This window comes from Haemorhous mexicanus (genome assembly GCF_027477595.1).
Source record: "Haemorhous mexicanus isolate bHaeMex1 chromosome 35 unlocalized genomic scaffold, bHaeMex1.pri SUPER_35_unloc_1, whole genome shotgun sequence".
Lineage (NCBI taxonomy): Eukaryota > Metazoa > Chordata > Aves > Passeriformes > Fringillidae > Haemorhous > Haemorhous mexicanus.
The window spans coordinates 82,905-109,481 of record NW_026775987.1 but is presented as its reverse complement, the minus strand read 5'-3'; the positions used below and the strand labels follow the sequence as shown (position 1 = coordinate 109,481).

Here is a 26,577-nt window from a genome sequence, read left to right as displayed (position 1 = left end):
CCCCTATAGACCCCTATAGATCATATGGATACTATAAATCCCCTATAGACCCCTATAGATCTCCCTATAGATCCCCCTATAGACCATATGGATACTATAGATCCCCTATAGACCCCTATAGATCCCCCTATAGACCCCCATAGACCCCTATGGATCCTACAGATCCCCTAAAGATCCCCCCTATAGATCCCCATAGACCCCTATGGATCCTATAGATCCCCTATAGATCCCCCTCTCCCCCCTTTGATTTTCATTTTTATTTAATTCATTTTAATTAATTACTTTTCATTTTAATTCATTTTTATTTCCTTTCATTTCCGTTTTCCTTCCCCAGTCCGGGGCAATTCCATAAAAACCGCGGGGGGGGGGGGAGGGGAGGGGAGGGGTGGGGTGGGCACCCCAACATCGGGGGGGGCTCCCCGGGAACGCAGAGGGGACCCCAAACTGGGGGGGGGGGCACGGACCCCCACAGGGGACCCCAAATTGGGGGGGGGGCACGGACCCACAGGGGACCCCCGAATTGGGGGGGGGGGGCACGGACCCCACAGGGGACCCCAAACTGGGGGAGGGGGCACGGACCCCACAGGGGACCCCGAATTGGGGGGGGGGTCCCAATTTTAGGGGGTTCCCCAAACCCCCTGAGGGACTTTTAGGGTATCCCAAATTTGGGGGGGGGTCCCAATTTTAGGGGGTTCCCCACCCCCACCCAAAGGGACTTTTGGGAGACCCCAAATTGGGGAGGGTCCCAATTTTAGGGGGTTCCCCAAACCCCCTCAGGGACTTTCAGGGTACCCCAAATTTGGGGGGGGGGGTCTGGGACCCCATAAAGGAGCCCAGAATTTGGGGGGGGTCCTCGATATTTGGGGGGTTCCCCACCCCCAACCAAGGGAGGAGCTGGAGTGGACCCCAAAATTGGGGGGGGGGCACCCAGGGACCCCAAATTTGAGGGGGGAGGGGTCCCAATTTTAGGGGGTTCCCCACCCCCACCTGAGGGACTTTTAGGGGACCCCGAAATTTGGGGGGGGGGGGGTCCAGGACCCCATAAAGGACCCCAAAATTTGGGGGGGGGTCCCGGAGATTTTTTGGGGGGGTCATGATGAATTTGGGGGGGGGGTCCCCAGGATATTTTGGGGTCACGATGATTTTGGGGGGGTCCTGGGTGGGAGAGGGTCCCAGAGATTTTGGGGTCATGATGATTTTGGGGGGGGGGTCCCGAGGATTTTGGGGTCCCCGGGATATTTTGGGGGGGAGTGTCATGATGAATTAGGGGGGGGGGTCCCCAGAATATTTTGGGGGGGGTTTTTGGGGGGGGGTCCCGAGTATTTTGAGGTCCCCGGGATATTTTTGGGGGGGTCATGATGAATTTGGGGGGGGGTCCCGAGATTCTGGGGTCCCCGAGATATTTTGGGGGGGGTCCCGAGGATTTTGAGGTCCCGGGATATTTTTGGGGGGTCATGATGAACTTAGGGGGGTCCCCAGAATATTTTGGGGGGGGTCTCCCCGGGATATTTTGGGGGGGTCCCGAGAATTTTGGGGGTCCCTGGGAATATTTTGGGGGGGGGGTCCAGAGGATATTTGGGGAGGGGTCCCAGGATTTCGGGGTCCCTGGGATATCTGGGGAGGGGTCCCAGGATTTCGGGGTCCCTGGGATATTTGGGGAGGGGTCACTGCTCGTTGGGGTTGGGGTTGGTGTCCGGGTACTTGGTGAGGTCAAAGGTCAGCACTTTGCTGATGACGCAATCGCCTTGCTGGGGGGGGGAGGGGAGGGGTCACAGGCCCGGCCTGAGACCCCTCCCCCCAAAATCCCCCTGAGCCCTCCCCAAAAACTGCTCCAACACCCCCCACCCCCCCCAAAAAAACCCCTCCCCCCCATGGAGCCCCCTCCCCCAAAAGAGGCCCCTCCCCCCAATGGAACCCACCCCCAATGGAGCCCCTCCCCCACTGAGAGCCCCTCCCCCAATGGAGCCCCTCCCCCAATGGAGCCCCTCCCCCAAATGGGGAGCCCCTTCCCCACTGGAGCCCCTCCCCCACTGGAGCCCACCCCCCAATGGGAGCCCCCTCCCCCATGGGAGCCCCACCCCTAATGGAGCCCCTCCCCCACTGCGAGCCCCACCCCAATGGAGCCCCTCCCCCAATGGAGCCCCTCCCCCACTGGAGCCCCTCCCCCCAATGGAGCCCCTCCCCCAATGGAACCCACCCCCACTGGGAGCCCCTCCCCAATGGAGCCCCACACCCCCAATGGAGCCCCTCCCCAATGGAGCCCCACCCCCAATAAAGCCCCTCACCCACTGAGAGCCCCTCCCCCACTGGGAGCCCCACCCCCATGGAGCCCCTCCCCCACTGGAGCCCCTCCCCCAAATTTGGGGGTTTCGAGCCCCCCCTCCCCCATGAGCCCCTCGGGTTTGGGTTTTTTGGGGAATTTGGGGCCGTTTTTGGGGATTTTGGGGGTGCTCCAGGGGAATTTGGGGCCGTTTTGGGGGAATTTTTTTTGCATTTTAGAGGAATTTTTTTGTGTTTCAGGGGAATTTTTTTGTGTTTCAGGGGAATTTCGGGATATTTTGGGGGTGTTTGAGGGGAATTTGGGGCCGTTTTTGAGGATTTTTTGGTATTTTCAGAGGATTTTTTTTGTGTTTCAGGGAAATTTGGGGATATTTTTGGGATTTTTGTGGTATTTCAGGGCAATTTTGGGGTATTTTGGGAGTGTTTCAGGGGAATTTGGGGCCGTTTTTGGGGTTTTTGGTATTTCAGGGGAATTTGGGGCCATTTTTTGGGATTTTTTTTTGGTGTTCCACGGGAATTTGGGGCTGCTTTTGGGGATTTTTTTTTGGTGTTCCAGGGTTTTTTTGGGGTATTTTGGGGGTGTTCCAGGGGAATTCGGGGCCGTTTTTGGGGGTTTTTGGTATTTCAGGGGAATTCGGGGCCGTTTTTGGGGATTTTTTGGTATTTTGGGGTATTTTGGGGGTGTTTCAGGGGAATTTGGGGATATTTGGGGGATTTTTTTGGTATTTCAGTGGAATTCGGGGCCGTTTTTGGGGGATTTTTTTTGCTATTTCAGGGGAATTTGGGGATATTTGGGGGATTCTTTTGGTATTTCAGGGCAATTCGGCGGCCGTTTTGGGGTTTTTGGTGTTCCAGGGGATTTTGGGGCCGTTTTTGGGGTTTTGGTACCTCGGGGTAGACGCCGATCAGGCTCTGGGCCTTGGTGTAAAATTCCTCCTTGAGGGAGATGACGATGGCCTGGAAGTTGGCAGCCGACTGCTCCTTGATGTAATTGGCCACCTGGGGACCCCAAAAACCAGCTTGGCACCCCAAAAACAGCCCTGGCACCCCCAAAAATGGACCTAGACACTAAAAAATGGACTTGGCACCCCAAAAATCAGCTTGGTGCCCCAAAAAACAGCCCTGGCACCCCCAAAAACAGACCTGAAACCTCAAAAAATCAGCTCAGCACCCCAAAAATCAGCTTGGCACCCCAAAAAAACAGCCCTGGCACCCCCAAAAATGAACCTAGACACTAAAAAAATGGACTTGGCACCCCAAAAACCCACCCTGGCACCCCCAAAAATGACCTGAAACCCTCAAAAAGTCAGCTTGGCACCCCAAAAATCAGCTTGGCAACCCAAAAAACAGATTTGGCACCCCAAAAACAGCCCTGGCACCCCCAAAAATGGACCTAGACACTAAAAAAATGGACTTGGCACCCCAAAAATCAGCTTGGTGCCCCAAAAAACAGCCCTGGCACCCCCCAAAACCAGACCTGAAACCTCAAAAAATCAGCTTGGCGCCCCAAAAATCAGCTTGGCAACCCAAAAAACAGCCCTGGCACCCCCAAAAAATGAACCTAGAACCTGAAAAGATGCACTTAGCACCCCAAAAACTCACCTGGAACCCCCCAAAATGGACCTGAAACCTCAAAAAAACAACTCAGAACCCCAAAAAATGAACCCAAAACCTCAAAAAATGCACTTGGCACCCCAAAAACACACCTGGAACCCCCAAAAATGAACTTAAAACCTCAAAGAATGCACTTGCACCCCAAAAAAATGAACCCAAAACCTCAAAAAATGCACTTGGCACCCCAAAAACCCACCTGGAACCCCCAAAAATGAACCTAAAACCTCAAAGAATGCACTTGGCACCCCAAAAATGAACCCAAAACCTCAAAAAAATGGACCTGGCACCCCAAAAATTGACCTAGAAGCTAAAAAAATTTGACCTAGAACCTAAAAAAACCACCTTGGCACCCCAAAAATTGGAGCTAGACACTCAAAAAATGGACTTGGAACCCAAAAAATGAACCTGGCACCCCAAAAATGGGGTGGGGAGCCCCAAAATTTGGGGCTGGGGGCACAAAATCAGGCTCAGTGAGGGGGGACAATGAGGTTGGGGTGACCCCAAAATCCCAGAGGGGGGACCCCCAAATGGGGGAGGAGACCCCAAAATTGGGATGGGGACCCCAAAATTGGGGTGAGAAGCCCCAAAATGGGATGGGGAACCCCAAAATTGGGGGGGGGGGGGGGACAAAATCCCTCCCTGGGGCACAGAAATGGGGCTGGGGGGAGGTTGGGGTGACACCCCCAGACCCCAAAACTTTATGGGGGATCCCCAAAATGGGGAGGGGATCCCCAAAATGGGGAGGAGACCCCAATTTTGGGGGGTGGGGGGTAGAAAAAATCAGCTCAGTGAGGGGGGAAAATGAGGTTGGGGGGAGCCCAAAATCCTATGGGGGGGGGACCCCAAAATGGGGAGGGGTCCCCCAAAGTGGGGAGGGGTCCCCCAAAGTGGGGAGGGGTCCCCCAGGTTCCCACCTTGCCGATGTTGGTGTTGTCCAGCGCTCGGCGTCGATCTCGTCCAGCACGAAGAACGGGGCCGGTTTGTAACTGGGGGGAAACTGGGCTGAGACCCCAAACTGGGCACCCCAAACTGGGCTGAGACCCCCAAACTGGGCACCCCAAACTGGGCTGAGACCCCAAACTGGGCACCCCAAACTGGGCTGAGACCCCCAAACTGGGCTGAGACCCCAAACTGGGCTGAGACCCCAAACGGGGCACCCCAAACTGGGCTGAGACCCCACAAACTGGGCACACCAAACTGGGAACCCCCAAACTGGGCTGAGACCCCCAAACTGGGCACCCCAAACTGGGACACCCCAAAATGGGCTGAGACCCCCAAACTGGGACACCCCAAACTGGGCTGAGACCCCAAACTGGGCACCCCAAACTGGGCTGAGACCCCAAACTGGGCACCCCAAACTGGGCTGAGACCCCAAACTGGGCACCCCAAACTGGGACACCCCAAACTGGGCTGAGACCCCAAACTGGGCTGAGACCCCAAACTGGGCACCCCAAACTGGGCTGAGACCCCAAACTGGGCACCCCAAATTGGGCTGAGACCCCAAACTGGGCACCCCAAACTGGGAACCCCAAACTGGGGAACCCCAAACTGGGCACCCCAAACTGGGCACCCCAAACTGGGGAACCCCAAACTGGGCACCCCAAACTGGGCTGAGACCCCAAACTGGGCTGAGACCCCAAACTGGGCACCCCAAACTGGGAACCCCAAACTGGGCTGAGACCCCAAACTGGGCACCCCAAACTGGGAACCCCAAACTGGGTTGAGACCCCAAACTGGGCACCCCAAACTGGGCACCCCAAACTGGGACACCCCAAACTGGACTGAGACCCCAAACTGGGCACCCCAAACTGGGCTGAGACCCCAAACTGGGCTGAGACCCCAAACTGGGCACCTCAAAAGTGGGCACCCCCAAAATCAGGACACCCCAAAACTGGGACACCCCAAACCTGGGGAACCCCGAAACTGGGACAGCCCAAAATGGGGAACCCCAAAACTGGGGAACCTCAAAAGTGGGGCACCCCAAAACTGGGACTTCCCAAAACTGGGACTTCCCAAAACTGGGGCACCCCAAAACTGGGCTGAAACCCCAAAACGACCCAGCCCCAGTTTCGGGGTCCCCACGGGTTTTGGGGTTCCCCCAAGGGTTTTTGGGATTTTCCCTGGAGTTTTTGGGTCTCCCCTTACTTTTTGGGGTCCCCCCGGGGGATTTTGGGGTCCCACCTGTGGATGGCGAAGAGCAGAGCCAGGACAGCCAAGTCCCTGGGATTTTTAGGATTTCCCCCCGGGATTTTGGGTTTTCCCTTGGGGTTTTTGGGGTCCCCCCGGGTTTTTGGGGTCCCCCCAGATTTTTGGGGTCCCCCCGGGGGATTTTGGGGTCCCACCTGTGGATGGCGAAGAGCAGGGCCAGGACAGCCAGGGGGAGGATTTGGGGGTCCCACCTCTGGGTTTTTGGGATTTCCCCGGGGATTTTGGGTTTTCCCTTGGGGTTTTTGGGGTGCCCCCGGGTTTTTGGGGTGCCCCCGGGTTTTTGGGGTCCCCCCGGGGGATTTGGGGTCCCACCTGTGGATGGCGAAGAGCAGGGCCAGCGCAGCCACCGTTTTCTCCCCCCCGGACAGGTTGTCCATGGGCCGGAAACGCTTCCCGGGGGCCACGCAGTTGTAATTGATCCCGTCCAGGTAGGGCTCCTCGGGGTTCTCGGGGCCCAGGAACGCCTGGGGGACATTGGGGACATCATTGGGGACACTGGGGACATCACTGGGGACACTCAGGTGGCACAGGGGACATTGGGGATACAGGTGAGACAGGGGACATTGAGGTGACACAGTTGTAATTGATCCCGTCCAGGTAGGGCTCCTCGGGGTTCTCGGGGCCCAGGAACGCCTGGGGGACATTGGGGACATCATTGGGGACACTGGGGACATCACTGGGGACACTGGGGACACTCAGGTGGCACAGGGGCATTGGGGATACAGGTGAGACAGGGGACATTGAGGTGACACAGTTGTAATTGATCCCGTCCAGGTAGGGCTCCTCGGGGTTCTCGGGGCCCAGGAACGCCTGGGGGACATCACAGGTGACATTGGGGACATTGGGGGCCCAGGAACGCCTGGGGGACATCACAGGTGACACAGGGGACATTGGGGACACAGGTGAGACAGGGGACATTGAGGTGACACAGTTGTAATTGATCCCGTCCAGGTAGGGCTCCTCGGGGTTCTCGGGGCCCAGGAATGCCTGGGGGACATTGGGGACATCACTGGGGACACTGGGGACATCACTGGGGACATTGGGGACACTGGGGACACAGGTGAGACAGGGGACATTGAGGTGACACAGTTGTAATTGATCCCGTCCAGGTAGGGCTCCTCGGGGTTCTCGGGGCCCAGGAATGCCTGGGGGACATCACAGGTGACATTGGGGACACTGGGGACACTCAGGTGACATTGGGGACATTGGGGACATCACTGGGGACATCACTGGGGACATCACTGGGGACATCACAGGTGACATTGGGGACACTGGGGGCATTGGGACACTGGGGACACTGAGGTGACACAGGTGACACAGTCAGGACTCCCTGGGGCCCAGGAACACCTGGGGGATGGGCGGGGCCAACCCTGGGCCAGCCCCACACAGGTGTGCCAGCCCTATGCCCACCTGCCCAGGTGTGTGTCCAGGTGTGTGCCCCCCTGCCCAGCTGTGTGCCAGCCCCGTGCCCAGCTGAGTGCCCACCTGCCCAGGTGTGTGCCAGCCCCGTGCCCAGCTGTGTGCCCCACTGCCCACCTGTGTGCCAGCCCCATGCCCACCTGCCCAGCTGTGTGCCCAGGTGTGTGCCCCCCTGTGCCCACCTGCCCAGGTGTGTGCCAGCCCCGTGCCCACCTGCCCAGCTGTGTGCCCACCTGCCCAGGTGTGTGCCCTGCCATGCCCACCTGCCCAGCTGTGTGCCCCCCTGCCCAGCTGTGTGCCCCCCTGCCCAGGTGAGTGCCCACCTGCCCAGGTGTGTGCCAGCCCCGTGCCCAGCTGTGTGCCCACCTGCCCAGCTGTGTGCCCCTGTGCCCAGCTGTGTGCCCCCCTGCCCAGCTGAGTGCCCCCCTGCCCAGCTGTGTGTCCCCCTGCCCAGCTGTGTGCCCACCTGCCCAGGTGCGTGCCCCTCTGCCCACCTGCCCAGCTGTGTGCCAGCCCTGTGCCCAGCTGTGTGCCAGCCCCGTGCCCAGCTGTGTGTCCCCCTGCCCAGCTGTGTGCCCCCCTGCCCAGCTGTGTGCCCCCCTGCCCAGCTGTGTGCCAGCCCCGTGTCCAGGTGCATGCCCCCCTGCCCAGGTGCGTGCCCCCCTGCCCAGCTGTGTGCCAGCCCCGTGCCCAGGTGAGTGCCAGCCCCGTGCCCAGCTGTGTGCCCCCCGTGCCCAGCTGTGTGCCAGCCCCGTGCCCAGCTGTGTGCCAGCCCAGCTGCCCAGGTGAGTGCCAGCCCCGTGCCCAGGTGCGTGCCCCCGTGCCCAGCTGTGTGCCCCCCTGCCCAGCTGTGTGCCAGCCCCGTTCCCAGGTGCGTGCCCACCTGCCCAGCTGTGTGCCAGCCCCGTGCCCAGGTGAGTGCCCACCTGCCCAGGTGCGTGCCCCCCTGCCCAGCTGTGTGCCCCCCTGCCCAGCTGTGTGCCCCCCTGCCCAGGTGCGTGCCCCCGTGCCCAGGTGCGTGCCCCCCTGCCCAGGTGAGTGCCCCCCTGCCCAGGTGAGTGCCCCCCGTGCCCAGGTGAGTGCCCCCGTGCCCAGCTGTGTGCCAGCCCCGTGCCCAGCTGTGTGTCCCCCTGCCCAGCTGTGTGCCAGCCCCGTGCCCAGCTGTGTGCCAGCCCCGTGCCCAGGTGCGTGCCCCCGTGCCCAGCTGAGTGCCCACCTGCCCAGCTGTGTCCCAGCCCCGTGCCCAGCTGAGTGCCCCCCGTGCCCAGCTGTGTGCCCCCCTGCCCAGGTGCGTGCCCCTCTGCCCACCTGCCCAGCTGTGTGCCAGCCCTGTGCCCAGCTGTGTGCCAGCCCCGTGCCCAGCTGTGTGCCCACCTGGGCGCTGCTGTTCCTGGACAGCGCTTTGTAGATCTCGTCGATGTTGGTGGCCACGGCCTCGAAGCAGGAGTTGAAGCGGTCGAACCTCTCCTTCTTCATCTGCTCAAACGCCTGCTTGGCCTTCTTGGCGCGCTTGCGGGCCGCCTCGAACTCTGGGGACAGCAGGGGACATCACGGACAGTCATGGGGACAGCTGGGGACAGCTGGGGACAGCTGGGGACAGCCAGGGACACTGGGGTCAGGACAGCCCTGCTTGGCCTTCTTGGTGGGCTTGCGGGCCACCTCGAACTCTGGGGGGACAGCAGGGGACATCAGGGGACATTGGGGACAGTCATGGGGACATTGGGGACATCAGGGGACATTGGGGACACCGGGGACATTGGGGACAGCTGGGGACATTGGGGGACATCAGACACCCAGGGACAGCCAGGGGACACTGGGGTCAGGACAGCCCTGCTCGGCCTTCTTGGCGCGCCTGCGGGCCGCCTCGAACTCTGGGGACAGCAGGGGACATTGGGGACAGTCATGGGGACATCAGGGGACAGCTGGGGACACCGTGGACATTGGGGACAGGACAGCCCTGCTTGGCCTTCTTGGCGCGCTTGCGGGCCGCCTCGAACTCTGGGGACAGCAAGGGACATTGGGGACAGTCATGGGGACATTGGGGACAGGGGGACAGCCAGGGGACACTGGGGTCAGGACACGCCTGCTCGGCCTTCTTGGAACGTTTGAGGCCCACCTCGAACTCTGGGGACATTGGGGACATCAGGGGACATTGGGGTCCATCACATCCCACCCACCAAGGTCTCAGCCCTGACACTGCCCCGTGTCCCCCACCATGTCCCCCCCTGTCCCCATGATGTCCCACCATCCAAGGTCTCCTAGAACTTGCCCCCACCATGTCCCCCCCCATGTCCCCTCTGTGTCCCCACTGTCCAAGGTCTCCTGGAACTTGTCCCCATGTCCCCAGAGTGTCCCCACCATGTCCCCTCCATGGTGTCCCCATGTCCCCACGGTGTCCCCAGGGTGTCCCCACCATCCGAGGCCTCCTGGAACTTGTCACAGATGCTGTCCCATGTCCCCTCCATGGTGTCCCCATGTCCCCAGGGTGTCCCCACCATCCGAGATCTCCTGGAACTTGTCGCGGACGCTCCCCCATGTCCCCCCCATGGTGTCCCCATGTCCCCAGGGTGTCCCCATGTCCCCAGGGTGTCCCCACCATCCGAGATCTCCTGGAACTTGTCGCGGACACTCCCCCATGTCCCCAGGGTGTCCCCATGTCCCCACGGTGTCCCCAGGGTGTCCCCACCGTCCGAGGTCTCCTGGAACTTGTCACGGACGCTCTCCAGTTTCTCCATGGCCTTCATGTTGGGCGCGGCGATGCGCTGCAGGACGCTCTGCTGCTCCGTCAGCCGCTGCTGCAGCGCCGCCATCTCCTGCCGGATCTCCTCCTCCGCCTGCGCGTCCTGGGGACACGGGGACACGGGGACATCAGGGGACAGCGGGACAGCAGGGGACACCAGGGGACATGGGGACACGTCAGCCGCTGCTGCAGCGCCGCCATCTCCTGCCGGATCTCCTCCTCCGCCTGCGCGTCCTGGGGACACGGGGACACGGGGACATCAGGGGACAGCGGGACAGCAGGGGACAGTGGGGACATCAGGGGACAGCAGGGACACCAGGGGACAGTGGGGACATCAGGGGACAGTGGGGACATCAGGGGACATGGGGACACGTCAGCCGCTGCTGCAGCGCCGCCATCTCCTGCCGGATCTCCTCCTCCGCCTGCGCGTCCTGGGGACACGGGGACACGGGGACATCAGGGGACAGCGGGACAGCAGGGGACACCAGGGGACATGGGGACAGCAGGGGACACCAGGGGACATGGGGACACGTCAGCCGCTGCTGCAGCGCTGCCATCTCCTGCCGGATCTCCTCCTCCGCCTGCGCGTCCTGGGGACATCAGGGGACAGCGGGGACATCAGGGGACAGCAGGGGACATGGGGACAGCAGGGGACATGGGGACAGCGGGGACATCAGGGGACAAGGGGACAGCAGGGGACATGGGGACACGTCAGCTGCTGCTGCAGCGCCGCCATCTCCTGCTGGATCTCCTCCTCCGCCTGGGCATCCTGGGGACATCAGGGGACATCAGGGGACAGCGGGACAGCAGGGGACAGCAGGGACAGCAGGGGACAGCAGGGACATCAGGGGACATGGGGACACGTCAGCCGCTGCTGCAGCGCTGCCATCTCCTGCCGGATCTCCTCCTCCGCCCGCGCGTCCTGGGGACACGGGGACAGGAGGGGACAGGAGGGGACAGCGGGGGACAGCGGGGACAGCAGGGGACAGCAGGGACATCAGGGGACAGCAGGACATGGGGCCATGAGGGGACAGGAGGGGACATGGGGACACGTCAGCCGCTGCTGCAGCGCCGCCATCTCCTGCCGGATCTCCTCCTCCGCCTGCGCGTCCTGGGGACGCGGGGACAGGAGGGGACAGGAGGGGACAGTGGAGGACAGCTGGGACATGGGGACAGCAGGGACATCAGGGGACATGGGGACACGTCAGCCGCTGCTGCAGCGCCGCCATCTCCTGCCGGATCTCCTCCTCCGCCTGCGCGTCCTAGGGACAGGAGGGGACAGGAGGGGACAGTGGAGGACAGCTGGGACATGGGGACAGCTGGGACATCAGGGGACATGGGGACGTGAGGGGACATGGGGCATGGGGACATGTCCAGGTGTGCCCAGGTGTGCTGGGGCATGCCCAGGTTCATCCAGGTGTGCCCAGGTGTGCCCAGGTGTGCCCAGGTGTGCCGGGTGTGTTGGGTGTGCCCAGGTGTGCCCAGGTGTGCTGGGTGTGCCAGGTGTGCCCAGGTGTACCAGGTGTGCCCAGGTGTGCCAGGTGTGCCCAGGGTGTACCCAGGTGTACCCAGGTGTGCCCAGGTGTGTTGGGTGTGCCCAGGTGTGCCCAGGTGTGCCAGGTGTGCCCAGGTGTGCTGGGTGTGCCCAGGTGTGCCAGGTGTGCCCAGGTGTGCCAGGTGTGTTGGGTGTGCCCAGGTGTGCCGGGTGTGCCCAGGTGTGCCAGGTGTGCCCAGGTGTGCTGGGTGTGCCCAGGTGTGCCAGGTGTGCCCAGGTGTGCCAGGTGTGTTGGGTGTGCCCAGGTGTGCCGGGTGTGCCCAGGTGTACCAGGTGTGCCAGGTGTGCTGAGTGTGCCAGGTGTACCAGTTGTGCCCAGTTGTGCCCAGGTGTGCTGGGTGTGCCAGGTGTACCAGGTGTGCCCAGGTGTGCTGAGTGCGCCAGGTGTACCAGTTGTGCCCAGGTGTGCTGGGTGTGCCCAGGTGTGCCGGGTGTGCCCAGGTTCATCCAGGTGTGCCAGGTGTGCCGGGTGTGCCAGGTGTACCAGGTGTGCTGGGTGTGCCCAGGTGTGCTGAGTGTGCCAGGTGTACCAGTTGTGCCCAGTTGTGCCCAGGTGTGCTGGGTGTGCCAGGTGTACCAGTTGTGCCCAGTTGTGCCCAGGTGTGCTGGGTGTGCCAGGTGTACCAGGTGTGCCCAGGTGTGCTGGGTGTGCCACGTGTGCCCAGGTGTGCTGAGTGCGCCAGGTGTGCCAGGTGTGCCCAGGTGTGCTGAGTGCGCCAGGTGTACCAGTTGTGCCCAGGTGTGCTGGGTGTGCCCAGGTGTGTTGGGTGTGCCCAGTTGTGCCCAGGTGTGCTGGGTGTGCCAGTTGTGCCAAGGTGTACCAATTGTGCCCAGGTGTGCTGGGTGTGCCAGGTGTGCCCAGGTGTACCAATTGTGCCCAGGTGTGCCCAGGTGTGCTGGGTATGCCCAGGTGTGCTCAGGTGTGCCAGGTGTACCCAGGTGTGCCCAGGTGTGCCAGGTGTGCTGGGTGTGCCCAGGTGTGCCAGGTGTGCCCAGGGTGTGCCCAGGTGTGCCCAGGTGTGCCCAGGTATGCCCAGGTGTGCCCAGGTGTGCCAGGTGTGCCCAGGTGTGCCCAGGTGTGCTGGGTGTGCCCAGGTGTGCTGGGTGTGCCAGTTGTGCCCAGTTGTGCCCAGGTGTGCTGGGTGTGCCAGGTGTGCCCAGGTGTGTTGGGTGTGCCCAGATGTGCCCAGGTGTGCTGGGTGTGCCAGGTGTGCCAGGTGTGCCCAGGTGTGCCAGGTGTGCCAGGTGTGCCCAGGTGTGCTGGGTATGCCCAGGTATGCCCAGGTGTGCTGGGTGTGCCAGGTGTGCCCAGGTGTACCCAGGTGTGCTGGGTGTGCCAAGGTGTGCCCAGGTGTGCTGAGTGTGCCAGGTGTACCAGGTGTGCCCAGGTGTGTTGGGTGTGCCCAGGTGTGCCCAGGTGTGCCGGGTGTGCCCAGGTGTGCTGGGTGTGCCCAGGTGTGCCCAGGTGTGCCCAGGTGTGCTGGGTATGCCCAGGTATGCCCAGGTGTGCCCAGTTGTGCCAAGGTGTGCCCAGGTGTGCTGGGTGTGCCCAGGTGTGCCCAGGTGTGCTGGGTGTGCCCAGGTGTGCTGGGTGTGCCAGGTGTGCCCAGGTGTGCCAGGTGTGCCCAGGTGTGCCAAGGTGTGCCCAGGTGTGCTGAGTGTGCCAGGTGTACCAAATGTGCCCAGTTGTGCCAAGGTGTGCTGGGTGTGCCCGGGTGTGCCCAGGTGTGCTGAGTGTGCCAGGTGTACCAGGTGTGCCAGGTGTGCCAAGGTGTCCCCAGGTGTGCTGAGTGTGCCAGGTGTACCAATTGTGCCCAGGTGTGCTGGGTGTGCCCGGGTGTGCCCAGGTGTGCCAAGGTGTACCAGGTGTGCCCAGGTGTGTTGGGTGTGCCCAGGTGTGCTGAGTGTGCCAGGTGTACCAGGTGTGCCCAGGTGTGCTGGGTGTGCCCAGGTGTGCTGGGTGTGCTGGGTGTGCCCAGGTGTGCCGGGTGTGCCCAGGTGTGCCCAGATGTGCCCAGGTGTGCTGGGTGTGCCAGGTGTGCCCAGGTGTGCCAGGTGTGCCAGGTCTCACCTTGAGCTCCTCGGGCAGGTCGCTGTAGTCGATCTCGATCAGCGCCTCGCGGGCGTAGAGGCTGGAGCTGCGCTGGGAGCTGCCAGCGGGCTCCTCACCTGTGCCACCACCCTGGGGGACAATGGGGACACACAGGGGACAGTCAGAGTGACACGGGCTCCTCACCTGTGCCACCACCCTGGGGGACAGTGGGGACAGTCAGAGTGACACGGGCTCCTCACCTGTGCCACCACCCTGAGGGGACAGTGGGGACACACAGGGGACAGTCAGAGTGACACGGGCTCCTCACCTGTGCCACCACCCTGGGGGACAATGGGGACACACAGGGGACAGTCAGAGTGACACGGGCTCCTCACCTGTGCCACCACCCTGCGGGACAATGGGGACAGTCAGAGTGACACAGGCTCCTCACCTGTGCCACCACCCTGAGGGGACAGTGGGGACACACAGGGGACAGTCAGAGTGACACAGGCTCCTCACCTGTGCCACCACCCTGAGGGGACAATGGGGACACACAGGGGACAGTCAGAGTGACACGGGCTCCTCACCTGTGCCACCACCCTGAGGGGACAGTGGGGACACACAGGGGACAGTCAGAGTGACACAGGCTCCTCACCTGTGCCACCACCCTGAGGGACAATGGGGACAGTCAGAGTGACACAGGCTCCTCACCTGTGCCACCACCCTGGGGGGACAGTGGGGACAGTCAGAGTGACACAGGCTCCTCACCTGTGCCACCACCCTGGGGGGACAGTGGGGACAGTCAGAGCGACACAGGGACCTCACCTGTGCCACCACCCTGAGGGGACAATGGGGACAGTCAGAGTGACACAGGGACCTCACCTGTGCCACCACCCTGGGGGACAATGGGGACAGTCAGAGTGACACAGGGACCTCACCTGTGCCACCACCCTGAGGGGACAATGGGGACAGTCAGAGTGACACAGGCTCCTCACCTGTGCCACCACCCTGGGGGACAATGGGGACAGTCAGAGTGACACAGGGACCTCACCTGTGCCACCACCCTGAGGGACAATGGGGACAGTCAGAGTGACACAGGCTCCTCACCTGTGCCACCACCCTGAGGGGACAATGGGGACAGTCAGAGTGACACAGGCTCCTCACCTGTGCCACCACCCTGAGGGACAGTGGGGACACACAGGGGACAGTCAGAGTGACACGGGCTCCTCACCTGTGCCACCACCCTGGGGGACAATGGGGACACACAGGGGACAGTCAGAGTGACACGGGCTCCTCACCTGTGCCACCACCCTGGGGGACAGTGGGGACAGTCAGAGTGACACAGGGGACATGGCTGGAGCTGCCACTGGGCTCCTCACCTGTGCCACCACCCTGAGGGGACAATGGGGACAGTCAGAGTGACACGGGGACCTCACCTGTGCCACCACCCTGAGGGGACAATGGGGACAGTCAGAGTGACACAGGGACCTCACCTGTGCCACCACCCTGAGGGGACAATGGGGACAGTCAGAGTGACACAGGCTCCTCACCTGTGCCACCACCCTGAGGGGACAGTGGGGACAGTCAGAGTGACACAGGCTCCTCACCTGTGCCACCACCCTGAGGGGACAGTGGGGACACACAAGGGACAGTCAGAGTGACACAGGGACCTCACCTGTGCCACCACCCTGAGGGGACAATGGGGACAGTCAGAGTGACACAGGCTCCTCACCTGTGCCACCACCCTGAGGGGACAATGGGGACAGTCAGAGTGACACGGGCTCCTCACCTGTGCCACCACCCTGAGGGGACAGTGGGGACAGTCAGAGTGACACGGGCTCCTCACCTGTGCCACCACCCTGAGGGGACAGTGGGGACAGTCAGAGTGACACGGGCTCCTCACCTGTGCCACCACCCTGGGGGACAGTGGGGACAGTCAGAGTGACACAGGGACCTCACCTGTGCCACCACCCTGAGGGGACAATGGGGACAGTCAGAGTGACACAGGGACCTCACCTGTGCCACCACCCTGAGGGGACAGTGGGGACAGTCAGAGTGACACAGGGACCTCACCTGTGCCACCACTCTGAGGGGACAGTGGGGACAGTCAGAGTGACACAGGCTCCTCACCTGTGCCACCACCCTGAGGGGACAATGGGGACAGTCAGAGTGACACAGGGACCTCACCTGTGCCACCACCCTGAGGGGACAGTGGGGACACACAAGGGACAGTCAGAGTGACACAGGGGACACGGCTGGAGCTGCCACTGGGCTCCTCACCAGTGCCACCACCCTGAGGGGACATGGGGGACAGTCAGGGGACACACAGGGGACACAGGAGGACAGGGGTGACCCAGTGTGACCCAGGGGTGGCCCAGGGTGTCCCCGGGTGTCACCTCCTCCTGGCTGATGTCATCCATGGAGCCCTGGGCCAGCAGCAGGACAGGGGGTGACACAGGAGGACAGGGGTGGCTCAGGGTGACCCATGGTGACCCAGGGTGGCTCAGTGTGACCCAGGGTGTCCCAGGGTGTCCCCAGGTGTCACCTCCTCCTGGCTGATGTCATCCATGGAGCCCCGGGCCAGTGGCAGGACAGGGGTGACACAGGAGGACAGGGATGACCCAGGGTGACACAGAAGGACAGGGATGGCTCAGGGTGACACAGGGTGACCCAGGGTGGCTCATGGTGACAGGGGGGTGTCTCAGGGTGACCCAGGGTGTCCCGGGGTGTCCCCGGGTGTCACCTCCTCCTGGCTGATGTCGTCCATGGAGCCCCGGGCCAGCGGCAGGACAGGGATGACCCAGGGTGACTTGGGGGTGGCTCAGGGTGACACAGGAGGACAGGGGTGGCTCAGGGTGACCCAGGGTGACCCAGGGTGTCTCAGGGTGACCCAGGGTGTCGCGGGGTGTCCCCAGGTGTCACCTCCTCCTGGCTGATGTCGTCCATGGAGCCCCGGGCCAGCGGCAGGACAGGGGTGACTCAGGAGGACAGGGATGACCCAGGGTGACACAGAAGGACAGGGGTGGCTCAGGGTGACCCAGGGTGTCGCGGGGTGTCCCCGGGTGTCACCTCCTCCTGGCTGATGTCGTCCATGGAGCCCCGAGCCAGCAGCAGGACAGGGGTGACACAGGGTGGCTCAGGGTGACACAGGAGGACAGGGGTGGCTCTGGGTGACACAGGGTGTCCCGGGGTGGCTCAGGGTGTCCCGGGGTGTCCCCAGGTGTCACCTCCTCCTGGCTGATGTCGTCCATGGAGCCCCGGGCCAGCGGCAGGACAGGGGGTGACACAGGAGGACAGGGGTGGCTCAGGGTGACCCATGGTGACCCAGGGTGGCTCAGGGTGACCCAGGGTGTCCCGGGGTGTCCCCGGGTGTCACCTCCTCCTGGCTGATGTCGTCCATGGAGCCCCGGGCCAGCGGCAGGACAGGGGTGACACAGGAGGACAGGGATGGCTCAGGGTGACACAGGGTGACCCAGGGGTGGCTCATGGTGACCCAGGGTGGCTCAGCGTGACCCAGGGTGTCCCGGGGTGTCCCCGGGTGTCACCTCCTCCTGGCTGATGTCGTCCATGGAGCCCCGAGCCAGCGGCAGGACAGGGATGACCCAGGGTGACTTGGGGGTGGCTCAGGGTGACACAGGAGGACAGGGGTGGCTCAGGGTGGCTCAGGGTGTCCCAGGGTGTCCCCGGGTGTCACCTCCTTCTGGCTGATGTCGTCCATGGAGCCCCGGGCCAGCGGCAGGACAGGGGTGACACAGGAGGACAGGGATGACCCAGGGTGACACAGAAGGACAGGGGTGGCTCAGGGTGTCCCGGGGTGTCCCCGGGTGTCACCTCCTCCTGGCTGATGTCGTCCATGGAGCCCCGGGCCAGCGGCAGGACAGGGGTGACACAGGAGGACAGGGGTGGCTCAGGGTGACACAGGGTGACCCAGGGTGACCCAGGGTGACCCAGGGTGTCCCGGGGTGTCCCCAGGTGTCACCTCCTCCTGGCTGATGTCGTCCATGGAGCCCCGGGCCAGCGGCAGGACAGGGGTGACACAGGAGGACAGGGATGGCTCAGGGTGACCCAGGGTGTCCCGGGGTGTCCCCAGGTGTCACCTCCTCCTGGCTGATGTCGTCCATGGAGCCCCGGGCCAGCGGCAGGCGGATGTCCTGCATCTTGCAGGCCTGCAGGAGGTTGTGGCGGTCGCTGCGCTTCTGCTCCAGCTTGGTCTCGATGGCCGTCACCTCCTTCTGCAGGTGTGTCATCTCCCTGGGGACAGGGACACGGTGTGGGGACAGGGACACCGGACACAGTGTGGGGACAGGGACACGAGGACAGGGACATGGGGACATGGTGTGGGGACAGGACATGGGGACATGGTGGGGGGACAGGGACATGGTGTGGGGACACGGTGGGGACAGGGACACAGGGACAGGGACACGGGGACAGGGACATGGGACACGGTGTGGGGACAGGGACATGGGGACAGGGACACGGGATACAGTGGGACAGGGACATGGGGACATTGTGTGGGGACAGGGCAGTGGACATGGTGTGGGGACAGGGACACGGGACATGGTGGGACAGGGACATGGGGACATGGCAGTGGACATGGTGTGGGGACAGGGACATGGGACACGGTGGGGACAGGGACATGGGGACATTGTGTGGGGACAGGACATGGGGACACGGTGTGGGGACATGGGACATGGTGGAGACAGGGACACGGGACACAGTGGGGATGGGGACATAGGGACATTGTGTGGGGACAGGGACATGGGACATGGTGTGGGGACATGGCAGTGGACATGGTGTGGGGACAGGGACATGGGACATGGTGGGACAGGGACATGGGGACATCGTGTGGGGACAGGGACATGGGGACATCGTGTGGGGACAGGGACACGGTGTGGGGACAGGGACACAGGACACGGTGGGACAGGGACATGGGGACATCGTGTGGGGACATGGCAGTGGACATGGTGTGGGGACAGGGACACGGGACATGGTGGGGACAGGGACACGGTGTGGGGACAGGGGACATGGGGACAGGGACATGGGACACGGTGTGGGGACACGGCAGGGGGACAGGGACATGGGGACATGGTGGGGACAGCGAATGGGGACACACCCACAGGGACATGGGGACATGGTGTGGGGACATGGACATGGTGTGGGGACAGGGACACGGTGTGGGGACAGGGACATGGGGACAGGGACACGGCAGGGGGACAGGGACACGGTGGGGACAGGGACATGGGGACACAGTGTGGGGACAGGGAATGGGGACACACCCACAGGGACACGCCCATGAGGACACACCCACGAAGACACGCCCACCATGGACACACCCACAGGGTCCTAATGCCACTTTCTGCCCCCACCCCTTTAGCCCCGCCCACCGACCACACCCTCATTTAGGCCCCACCCCTTTGACACCACCCTCCCTTCTTGGCCCTGCCCTCACTAACCACACCCTCTTATTGGCCCCACCTCCACCCATTGGCCCCACCCTCACTTGATGACCACGCCTCTTTGGCCACACCCACTTAGGCCCCACCCTCACTTGATGACCACGCCTCTTTGGCCACACCCACTTAGGCCCCGCCCTCACTTGTTGGCCCCGCCCAGCTTCTTGCGGATCTCGTCCATCTCGTGGTTCTTGTCGTTCACCTCCGACTTCTTGGCCAGGTGCTGGTTCTTGAGGTCCTGCAGCTGCGCCATGGTCTCGTCGATGATCTTCATGTGCCGCTGCTCCTCCTGGGGAGGGACCACCAGAAATGGTCAGAAATGGTCAGAAATGGAGAAAAATGGTCAAAAATGGAGAAAAGGACCCAAAGTTATCGATGGGCTTCAGGTGCTGCTGCTCCTCCTGGGGGGACACCACCAGAAATGGTCAGAAATGGTCAGAAATGGAGAAAAATGGAGAAAAGGACCCAAAGTTATTGATGGGCTTCATGTGCCGCTGCTCCTCCTGGAGAAACCACCAGAAATGGTCAGAAATGGTCAGAAATGGAGAAAAATGGAGAAAAGGACCCAAAGTTATTGATGATCTTCATGTGCCGCTGCTCCTCCTGGGGAGGGACCAGAACTGGTCAGAAATGGTCAGAATTGGTCAAAAATGGTCAAAAATGGACAAAAATGGTCAAAAATGGAGAAAAGGACCCAAAGTTATTGATGGGCTTCATGTGCTGCTGCTCCTCCTGGGGGACACCAGAAATGGTCAGAAATGGTCAGAAATGGTCAAAAATGGAGAAAAGGAGCCAAAGTTATTGATGGTCTTCAGGTGCTGCTGCTCCTCCTGGGAGGACACCAGAAATGGTCAGAAATGGTCAGAATTGGTCAAAAATGGTCAAAAATGGACAAAAATGGTCAAAAATGGAGAAAAGGACCCAAAGTTATTGATGGGCTTCATGTGCCGCTGCTCCTCCTGGGGAGGGACCACCAGAAATGGTCAGAAATGGACAAAAATGGTCAAAAATGGAGAAAAGGACCCAAAGTTATTGATGGGCTTCAGGTGCCGCTGCTCCTCCTGGGGGGACACCAGAAATGGTCAGAAATGGTCAGAAATGGTCAGAAATGGTCAGAAATGGTCAGAAATGGACAAAAATGGTCAAAAATGGAGAAAAGGACCCAAAGTTATTGATGGGCTTCATGTGCCGCTGCTCCTCCTGGGGAGGGACCACCAGAACTGGTCAGAAATGGTCAAAAATGGTCAGAAATGGTCAAAAATGGAGAAAAGGACCCAAAGTTATCAATGATCTTCATGTGCTGCTGCTCCTCCTGGGGGGACACCACCAGAAATGGTCAGAAATGGTCAGAAATGGTCAAAAATGGAGAAAAGGAGCCAAAGTTATTGATGGTCTTCAGGTGCTGCTGCTCCTCCTGGGGAGGGACCACCCAAAAATGGTCAGAAATGGTCAAAAATGGTCAAAAATGGAGAAAAGGACCCAAAGTTATCGATGGGCTTCATGTGCCGCTGCTCCTCCTGGGGAGGGACCACCCAAAAATGGTCAGAAATGGTCAAAAATGGTCAAAAATGGAGAAAAGGACCCAAAGTTATCGATGGGCTTCATGTGCCGCTGCTCCTCCTGGGGAGGGACCACCCAAAAATGGTCAGAAATGGTCAAAAAGGGAGAAAAGGACCCAAAGTTATTGATGGGCTTCAGGTGCTGCTGCTCCTCCTGGGGGGACACCACCAGAAATGGTCAAAAATGGTCAGAAATGGTCAAAAATGGTCAGAAATGGTCAGAAATGGAGAAAAGGACCCAAAGTTATCGATGATCTTCATGTGCCGCTGCTCCTCCTGGGGAGGGACCAGAAATGGTCAGAAATGGTCAAAAATGGTCAAAAATGGAGAAAAGGACCCAAAATTATCGATGGGCTTCATGTGCTGCTGCTCCTCCTGGGGAGGGACCACCCAGAACTGGTCAGAAATGGTCAGAAATGGTCAAAAATGGACAAAAGAACCCAAAGTTATCGATGATCTTCATGTGCCGCTGCTCCTCCTGGGGAGGGACCACCCAAAAATGGTCAGAAATGGTCAGAAATGGTCAAAAATGGTCAAAAATGGAGAAAAGAACCCAAAATTATCGATGGGCTTCATGTGCTGCTGCTCCTCCTGGGGGGACACCACCCAAAAATGGTCAGAAATGGTCAGAAATGGTCAAAAATGGAGAAAAGGACCCAAAATTATCGATGGGCCTCATGTGCCGCTGCTCCTCCTGGGGGGACACCACCAGAAATGGTCAGAAATGGACAAAAATTGTCAAAAATGGTCAAAAATGGAGAAAAGAACCCAAAGTTATTGATGGGCTTCATGTGCCGCTGCTCCTCCTGGGGAGGGACCAGAACTGGTCAGAACTGGTCAGAAATGGACAAAAATGGTCAAAAATGGAGAAAAGGACCCAAAGTTATCGATGGGCTTCACGTGCCGCTGCTCCTCCTGGGGGGACACCAGAAATGGTCAGAAATGGTCAGAAATGGTCAAAAATGGAGAAAAGGACCCAAAGTTATCGATGGGCTTCACGTGCCGCTGCTCCTCCTGGGGGACACCAGAAATGGTCAGAAATGGTCAGAAATGGTCAAAAATGGAGAAAAGGACCCAAAGTTATTGATGATCTTCATGTGCCGCTGCTCCTCCTGGGGGACACCACCAGAAATGGTCAGAACTGGTCAGAACTGGTCAGAAATGGTCAAAAATGGTCAAAAATGGTCAAAAATGGAGAAAAGGACCCAAAATTATCGATGGGCTTCAGGTGCTGCTGCTCCTCCTGGAGGGACCACCAGAAATGGTCAGAAATGGTCAGAAATGGTCAAAAATGGAGAAAAGGACCCAAAGTTATCGATGGGCTTCATGTGCTGCTGCTCCTCCTGGGGGGACACCACCAGAACTGGTCAGAAATGGAGAAAAATGGTCAGAAATGGACAAAAATGGAGAAAAGGACCCAAAGTTATCAATGATCTTCATGTGCCGCTGCTCCTCCTGGAGGGACCACCAGAAATGGTCAGAAATGGTCAGAAATGGTCAGAAATGGTCAAAAATGGAGAAAAGGACCCAAAGTTATTGATGATCTTCATGTGCCGCTGCTCCTCCTGGGGGGACACCACCAGAAATGGTCAGAAATGGTCAGAAATGGTCAGAAATGGTCAAAAATGGTCAAAAATGGACAAAAATGGTCAAAAATGGAGAAAAGGACCCAAAGTTATTGATGGGCTTCATGTGCCGCTGCTCCTCCTGGGGGGACACCACCAGAAATGGTCAGAAATGGTCAGAAATGGTCAAAAATGGAGAAAAGGACCCAAAGTTATCGATGATCTTCATGTGCCGCTGCTCCTCCTGGGGGGACACCACCAGAAATGGTCAGAAATGGTCAGAAATGGTCAAAAATGGAGAAAAGGACCCAAAGTTATAGATGGGCTTCAGGTGCTGCTGCTCCTCCTGGGGGACACCACCAGAAATGGTCAGAAATGGTCAGAAATGGAGAAAAATGGAGAAAAGGACCCAAAGTTATTGATGATCTTCATGTGCCACTGCTCCTCCTGGGGGGACACCAGAAATGGTCAGAAATGGTCAGAAATGGTCAAAAATGGAGAAAAGGACCCAAAATTATCGATGGGCTTCATGTGCCGCTGCTCCTCCTGGGGAGGGACCACCCAAAAATGGTCAGAAATGGTCAGAAATGGAGAAAAGAACCCAAAGTTATTGATGGGCTTCAGGTGCTGCTGCTCGTCCCGAGGAAGATGTCAAAAAAAACCCCAAAAATCTCCTTGAGCTTCTCGATCTTGGCCTTGTCCTTGTGCTCTTCTGGTGCCACCTCAGCTCCTCCTCATCATGGACCTCCCGAGACCCCAAAACACCTCAAAAACCCCAGAAAAAACCCAAAAGTCCCAAAAGAACCCAGAAGAACCCAAAGCCCCCAAACCTTCTTGATCTTCTCCATCTCTCCTGTCCTTACCCTCTCCTGGTCCCACCTCAGCTCCTCCTCATCATGGACCTCCCGAGACCCCAAAACACCTCAAAAACCCCAGAAAAAAGCCCCAAAAAGTCCCAAAATGACCCAGAAGAACCCAAAGCCCCCAAACCTTCTTGAGCTTCTCCATCTCTCCTGTCCTTGAGCTCTCCCTGCTCCCACCTCAGGTCTTCTCCACCCTGAACCTCCCGAGACCCCAAAACACCTCAAAAACCCCAGAAAAAACCCCAAAAGAGCCTAGAAGAACCCAAAGAACCCCAAACCTTCTTGAGCTTCTCCATCTCTCCTGTCCTTGCTCTCTCCCTGGTCCCACCTCAGCTCCTCCTCATCATGGACCTCCCGAAACCCCAAAAAACCTCAAAAACCCCAGAAAAAACCCCAGAAAAAACCCCAAAAGAACCCAGAAGAACCCAAAGCCCCCAAACCTTCTTGAGCTTCTCCATCTCTCCTGTCCTTGAGCTCTCCCTGCTCCCACCTCAGGTCTTCTCCACCCTGAACCTCCAGAGACCCCAAAACACCTCAAAAACCCCCCAAAAAACCCCAAAAAGTCCCAAAAGAACCCAGAAGAACCCCAAACCTTTTTGATCTTCTCCATCTCTCCTGTCCTTGCCCTCTCCTGGTCCCACCTCAGCTCCTCCTCATCATGGACCTCCCGAGACCCCAAAACACCTCAAAAACCCCCAGAAAAAACCCCAAAAGTCCCAAAAGAACCCAGAAGAACCCAAAGAACCCCAAACCTTCTTGAGCTTCTCCATCTCTCCTGTCCTTGAGCTCTCCCTGCTCCCACCTCAGGTCTTCTCCACCCTGAACCTCCAGAGACCCCAAAACACCTCAAAAACCCCCCAAAAAACCCCAAAAGTCCCAAAAGAACCCAAAAGAACCCAAACAACCCCAAACCTTCTTGATCTTCTCCATCTCTCCTGTCCTTGCCCTCTCCTGGTCCCACCTCAGCTCCTCCTCATCATGGACCTCCAGAGACCCCAAAACACCTCAAAAACCCCAGAAAAAAACCCCAAAAGTCCCAGAAGAACCCAGAAGAACCCAAAGCCCCCAAACCTTCTTGAGCTTCTCGATCTCGGCCTCGTCCTTGCGCACGCCCTGCTCCCACATCAGCACCTTCTCCTGGTCCTCCCGCAGCTGGTTGCGCTCGAAGTCCAGCTGGATGCCCAGGCGCGTCTTCTGGTTCTCGAACTCCAGCCTGGGGGGACACCAGAGGGGTCCTGGGGTTTCTCAGAAGTTCTTGAGATGGTTTTTGGGGTCTCTGAGGGGGTTTTGGGGCTCCTGAGAGGTTCTTGGAGGTCCCTGAGAAGTTCTTGGAGGTCCCTGAGGGGGTTTTTGTGGTTCCTGAAGGTTTTTAGGGGCTCCTGAGAAGTTCGTGGAGGTCCCTGAGAGGTTTTTTTGGGGTTCCTGAAGGTTTTTAGGGGTTCCTGAGAAGTTCTTGGAGGTTCCTGAGGGGTTTTTGGGGTTCCTGAGAGGTTCTTGGAGGTCCCTGAGGGGTTTTTTGGGGTTCCTGAGAAGTTCTTGGAGGTTCTTGAGGGGTTTTTTGGGGTTCCTGAAGGTTTTTTGGGGTTCCTGAGAAGTTCTTGGAGGTCCCTGAGGAGTTCTTGGAGGTCCCTGAGATGTTTTTTGGGGTTCCTGAAGGTTTTTTGGGGTCCCTGAGAAGTTCTTGGAGGTCCCTGAGAAGTTCTTGGAGGTCCCTGAGGGGTTTTTGGGGTTCCTGAGAAGTTCTTGGAGGTCCCTGAGGGGTTTTTTGGGGTCCCTGAGAAGTTCTTGGAGGTCCCTGAGAGGTTCTTGGAGGTCCCTGAGAGGTTTTTTGGGGTTCCTGAAGGTTTTTAGGAGTTCCTGAGAAGTTCTTGGAGGTTCCTGAGGGGTTTTTGGGGTTCCTGAGAGGTTCTTGGAGGTCCCTGAGAGGTTCTTGGAGGTCCCTGAGAGGTTTTTTGGGGTTTCCGAGAAGTTCTTGGAGGTCCCTGAGGGGTTTTTGGGGTCCCTGAGAAGTTCTTGGAGGTCCCTGAAGGTTTTTAGGGGTTCCTGAGAAGTTCTTGGAGGTTCTTGAGAGGTTCTTGGAGGTCCCTGAGAAGTTCTTGGAGGTCCCTGAGGGTTTTTTTGGGGTTCCTGAAGGTTTTTAGGGGCTCCTGAGAAGTTCTTGGAGGTCCCTGAGGGGTGTTTTGGGGTTCCTGAAGGTTTTTAGGGGTTCCTGAGAAGTTCTTGGAGGTTCTTGAGATGTTTTGTGGGGTCTCTGAGAGGTTCTTGGAGGTCCCTGAGAAGTTCTTGGAGGTCCCTGAGAGGTTTTTTGGGGTTCCTGAAGGTTTTTTGGGGTTCCTGAGAAGTTCTTGGAGGTCCCTGAGGGGTTTTTGGGGTTCCTGAGAAGTTCTTGGAGGTCCCTGAGAGGTTCTTGGAGGTCCCTGAGAGGTTTTTTGGGGTTCCTGAAGGTTTTTAGGGGTTCTTGAGAAGTTCTTGGAGGTTCTTGAGATGTTTTGTGGGGTCTCTGAGGGCTTTTTTTGGGCTCCTTGAGGTTTTTGGGGTTCACTGAAGGTTTTTTCAGGGTCCCTGAAGGTTTTTTGAGGTTCTGGAGATGATTTTGGGGTTCCTGAGGGCTTTTGGGGAGCCCTGGGGGGCTTTTGGAGGTCCTTGAGAGGTTTTTACAGGTCTTGGAGGGGTTTTTGGGGCTCCTGAAGGTTTTTTGGGGCTTCTTGAGAAGTTCTTGGAGGTTCTTGAGATGTTTTTTGGGGCCAAGAGATCTTTGAAGCTCTTGAGATGTTTTTTGGGGGTCCTCAAAAGAGATTTTTGGGGTTCTTGAGATGTTTTCGGGGTCCTTGAAGGTTTTTTTGAGGTTCTTGAGATGTTTTTTGGGGTTCCTGAGGAGTTTTTTGGGGTTCCTGAGGGGTTTTTGGGGTCCCTGAGGAGTTTTTTGGGGTCCCTGAGGAGTTTTTTGGGGTTCCTGAGGAGTTTTTTTGGGTTCCTGAGGAGTTTTTGGGGTTCCTGAGGAGTTTTTTGGGGTTCCTGAGGAGTTTTTGGGGTCCCTGAGGAGTTTTTTGGGGTTCTGAGGAGTTTTTTGGGGTTCCAGAGGGGTTTTTTGGGGTTCCTGAGGAGTTTTTTGGGGTTCCTGAGGGGTTTTTGGGGTTCCTGAGAAGTTTTTTAGGGTTCCTCTGAGGTTTTTTTGGGTTCCTGAGGAGTTTTTGGGGTTCCTGAGGAGTTTTTTGGGGTTCCAGAGGAGTTTTTTGGGGTCCCTCAGGAGTTTTTTGGGGTTCCTGAGGGGTTTTTGGGGTTCCTGAGG

The 26,577-nt window shown here is 59.2% G+C and overlaps 1 protein-coding gene across 1 annotated transcript in view; it reads right to left on the bottom strand.

Moving 5' to 3' along the window:
* Positions 1-1,583: 1,583 nt before the first annotated feature.
* SMC1A (structural maintenance of chromosomes 1A) overlaps positions 1,584-26,577 on the bottom strand; it is a 71,757-nt gene continuing 46,763 nt past the window's right edge. Inside the window, 11 exon segments of the mRNA XM_059837398.1 lie at positions 1,584-1,748; positions 3,169-3,279; positions 4,809-4,835; positions 4,838-4,880; positions 6,415-6,566; positions 8,896-9,050; positions 10,208-10,364; positions 13,888-13,998; positions 17,946-18,099; positions 19,445-19,590; positions 24,360-24,501. Coding sequence (XP_059693381.1) covers positions 1,665-1,748; positions 3,169-3,279; positions 4,809-4,835; positions 4,838-4,880; positions 6,415-6,566; positions 8,896-9,050; positions 10,208-10,364; positions 13,888-13,998; positions 17,946-18,099; positions 19,445-19,590; positions 24,360-24,501 — 1,282 coding nt within the window. The 3' untranslated portion in view covers positions 1,584-1,664.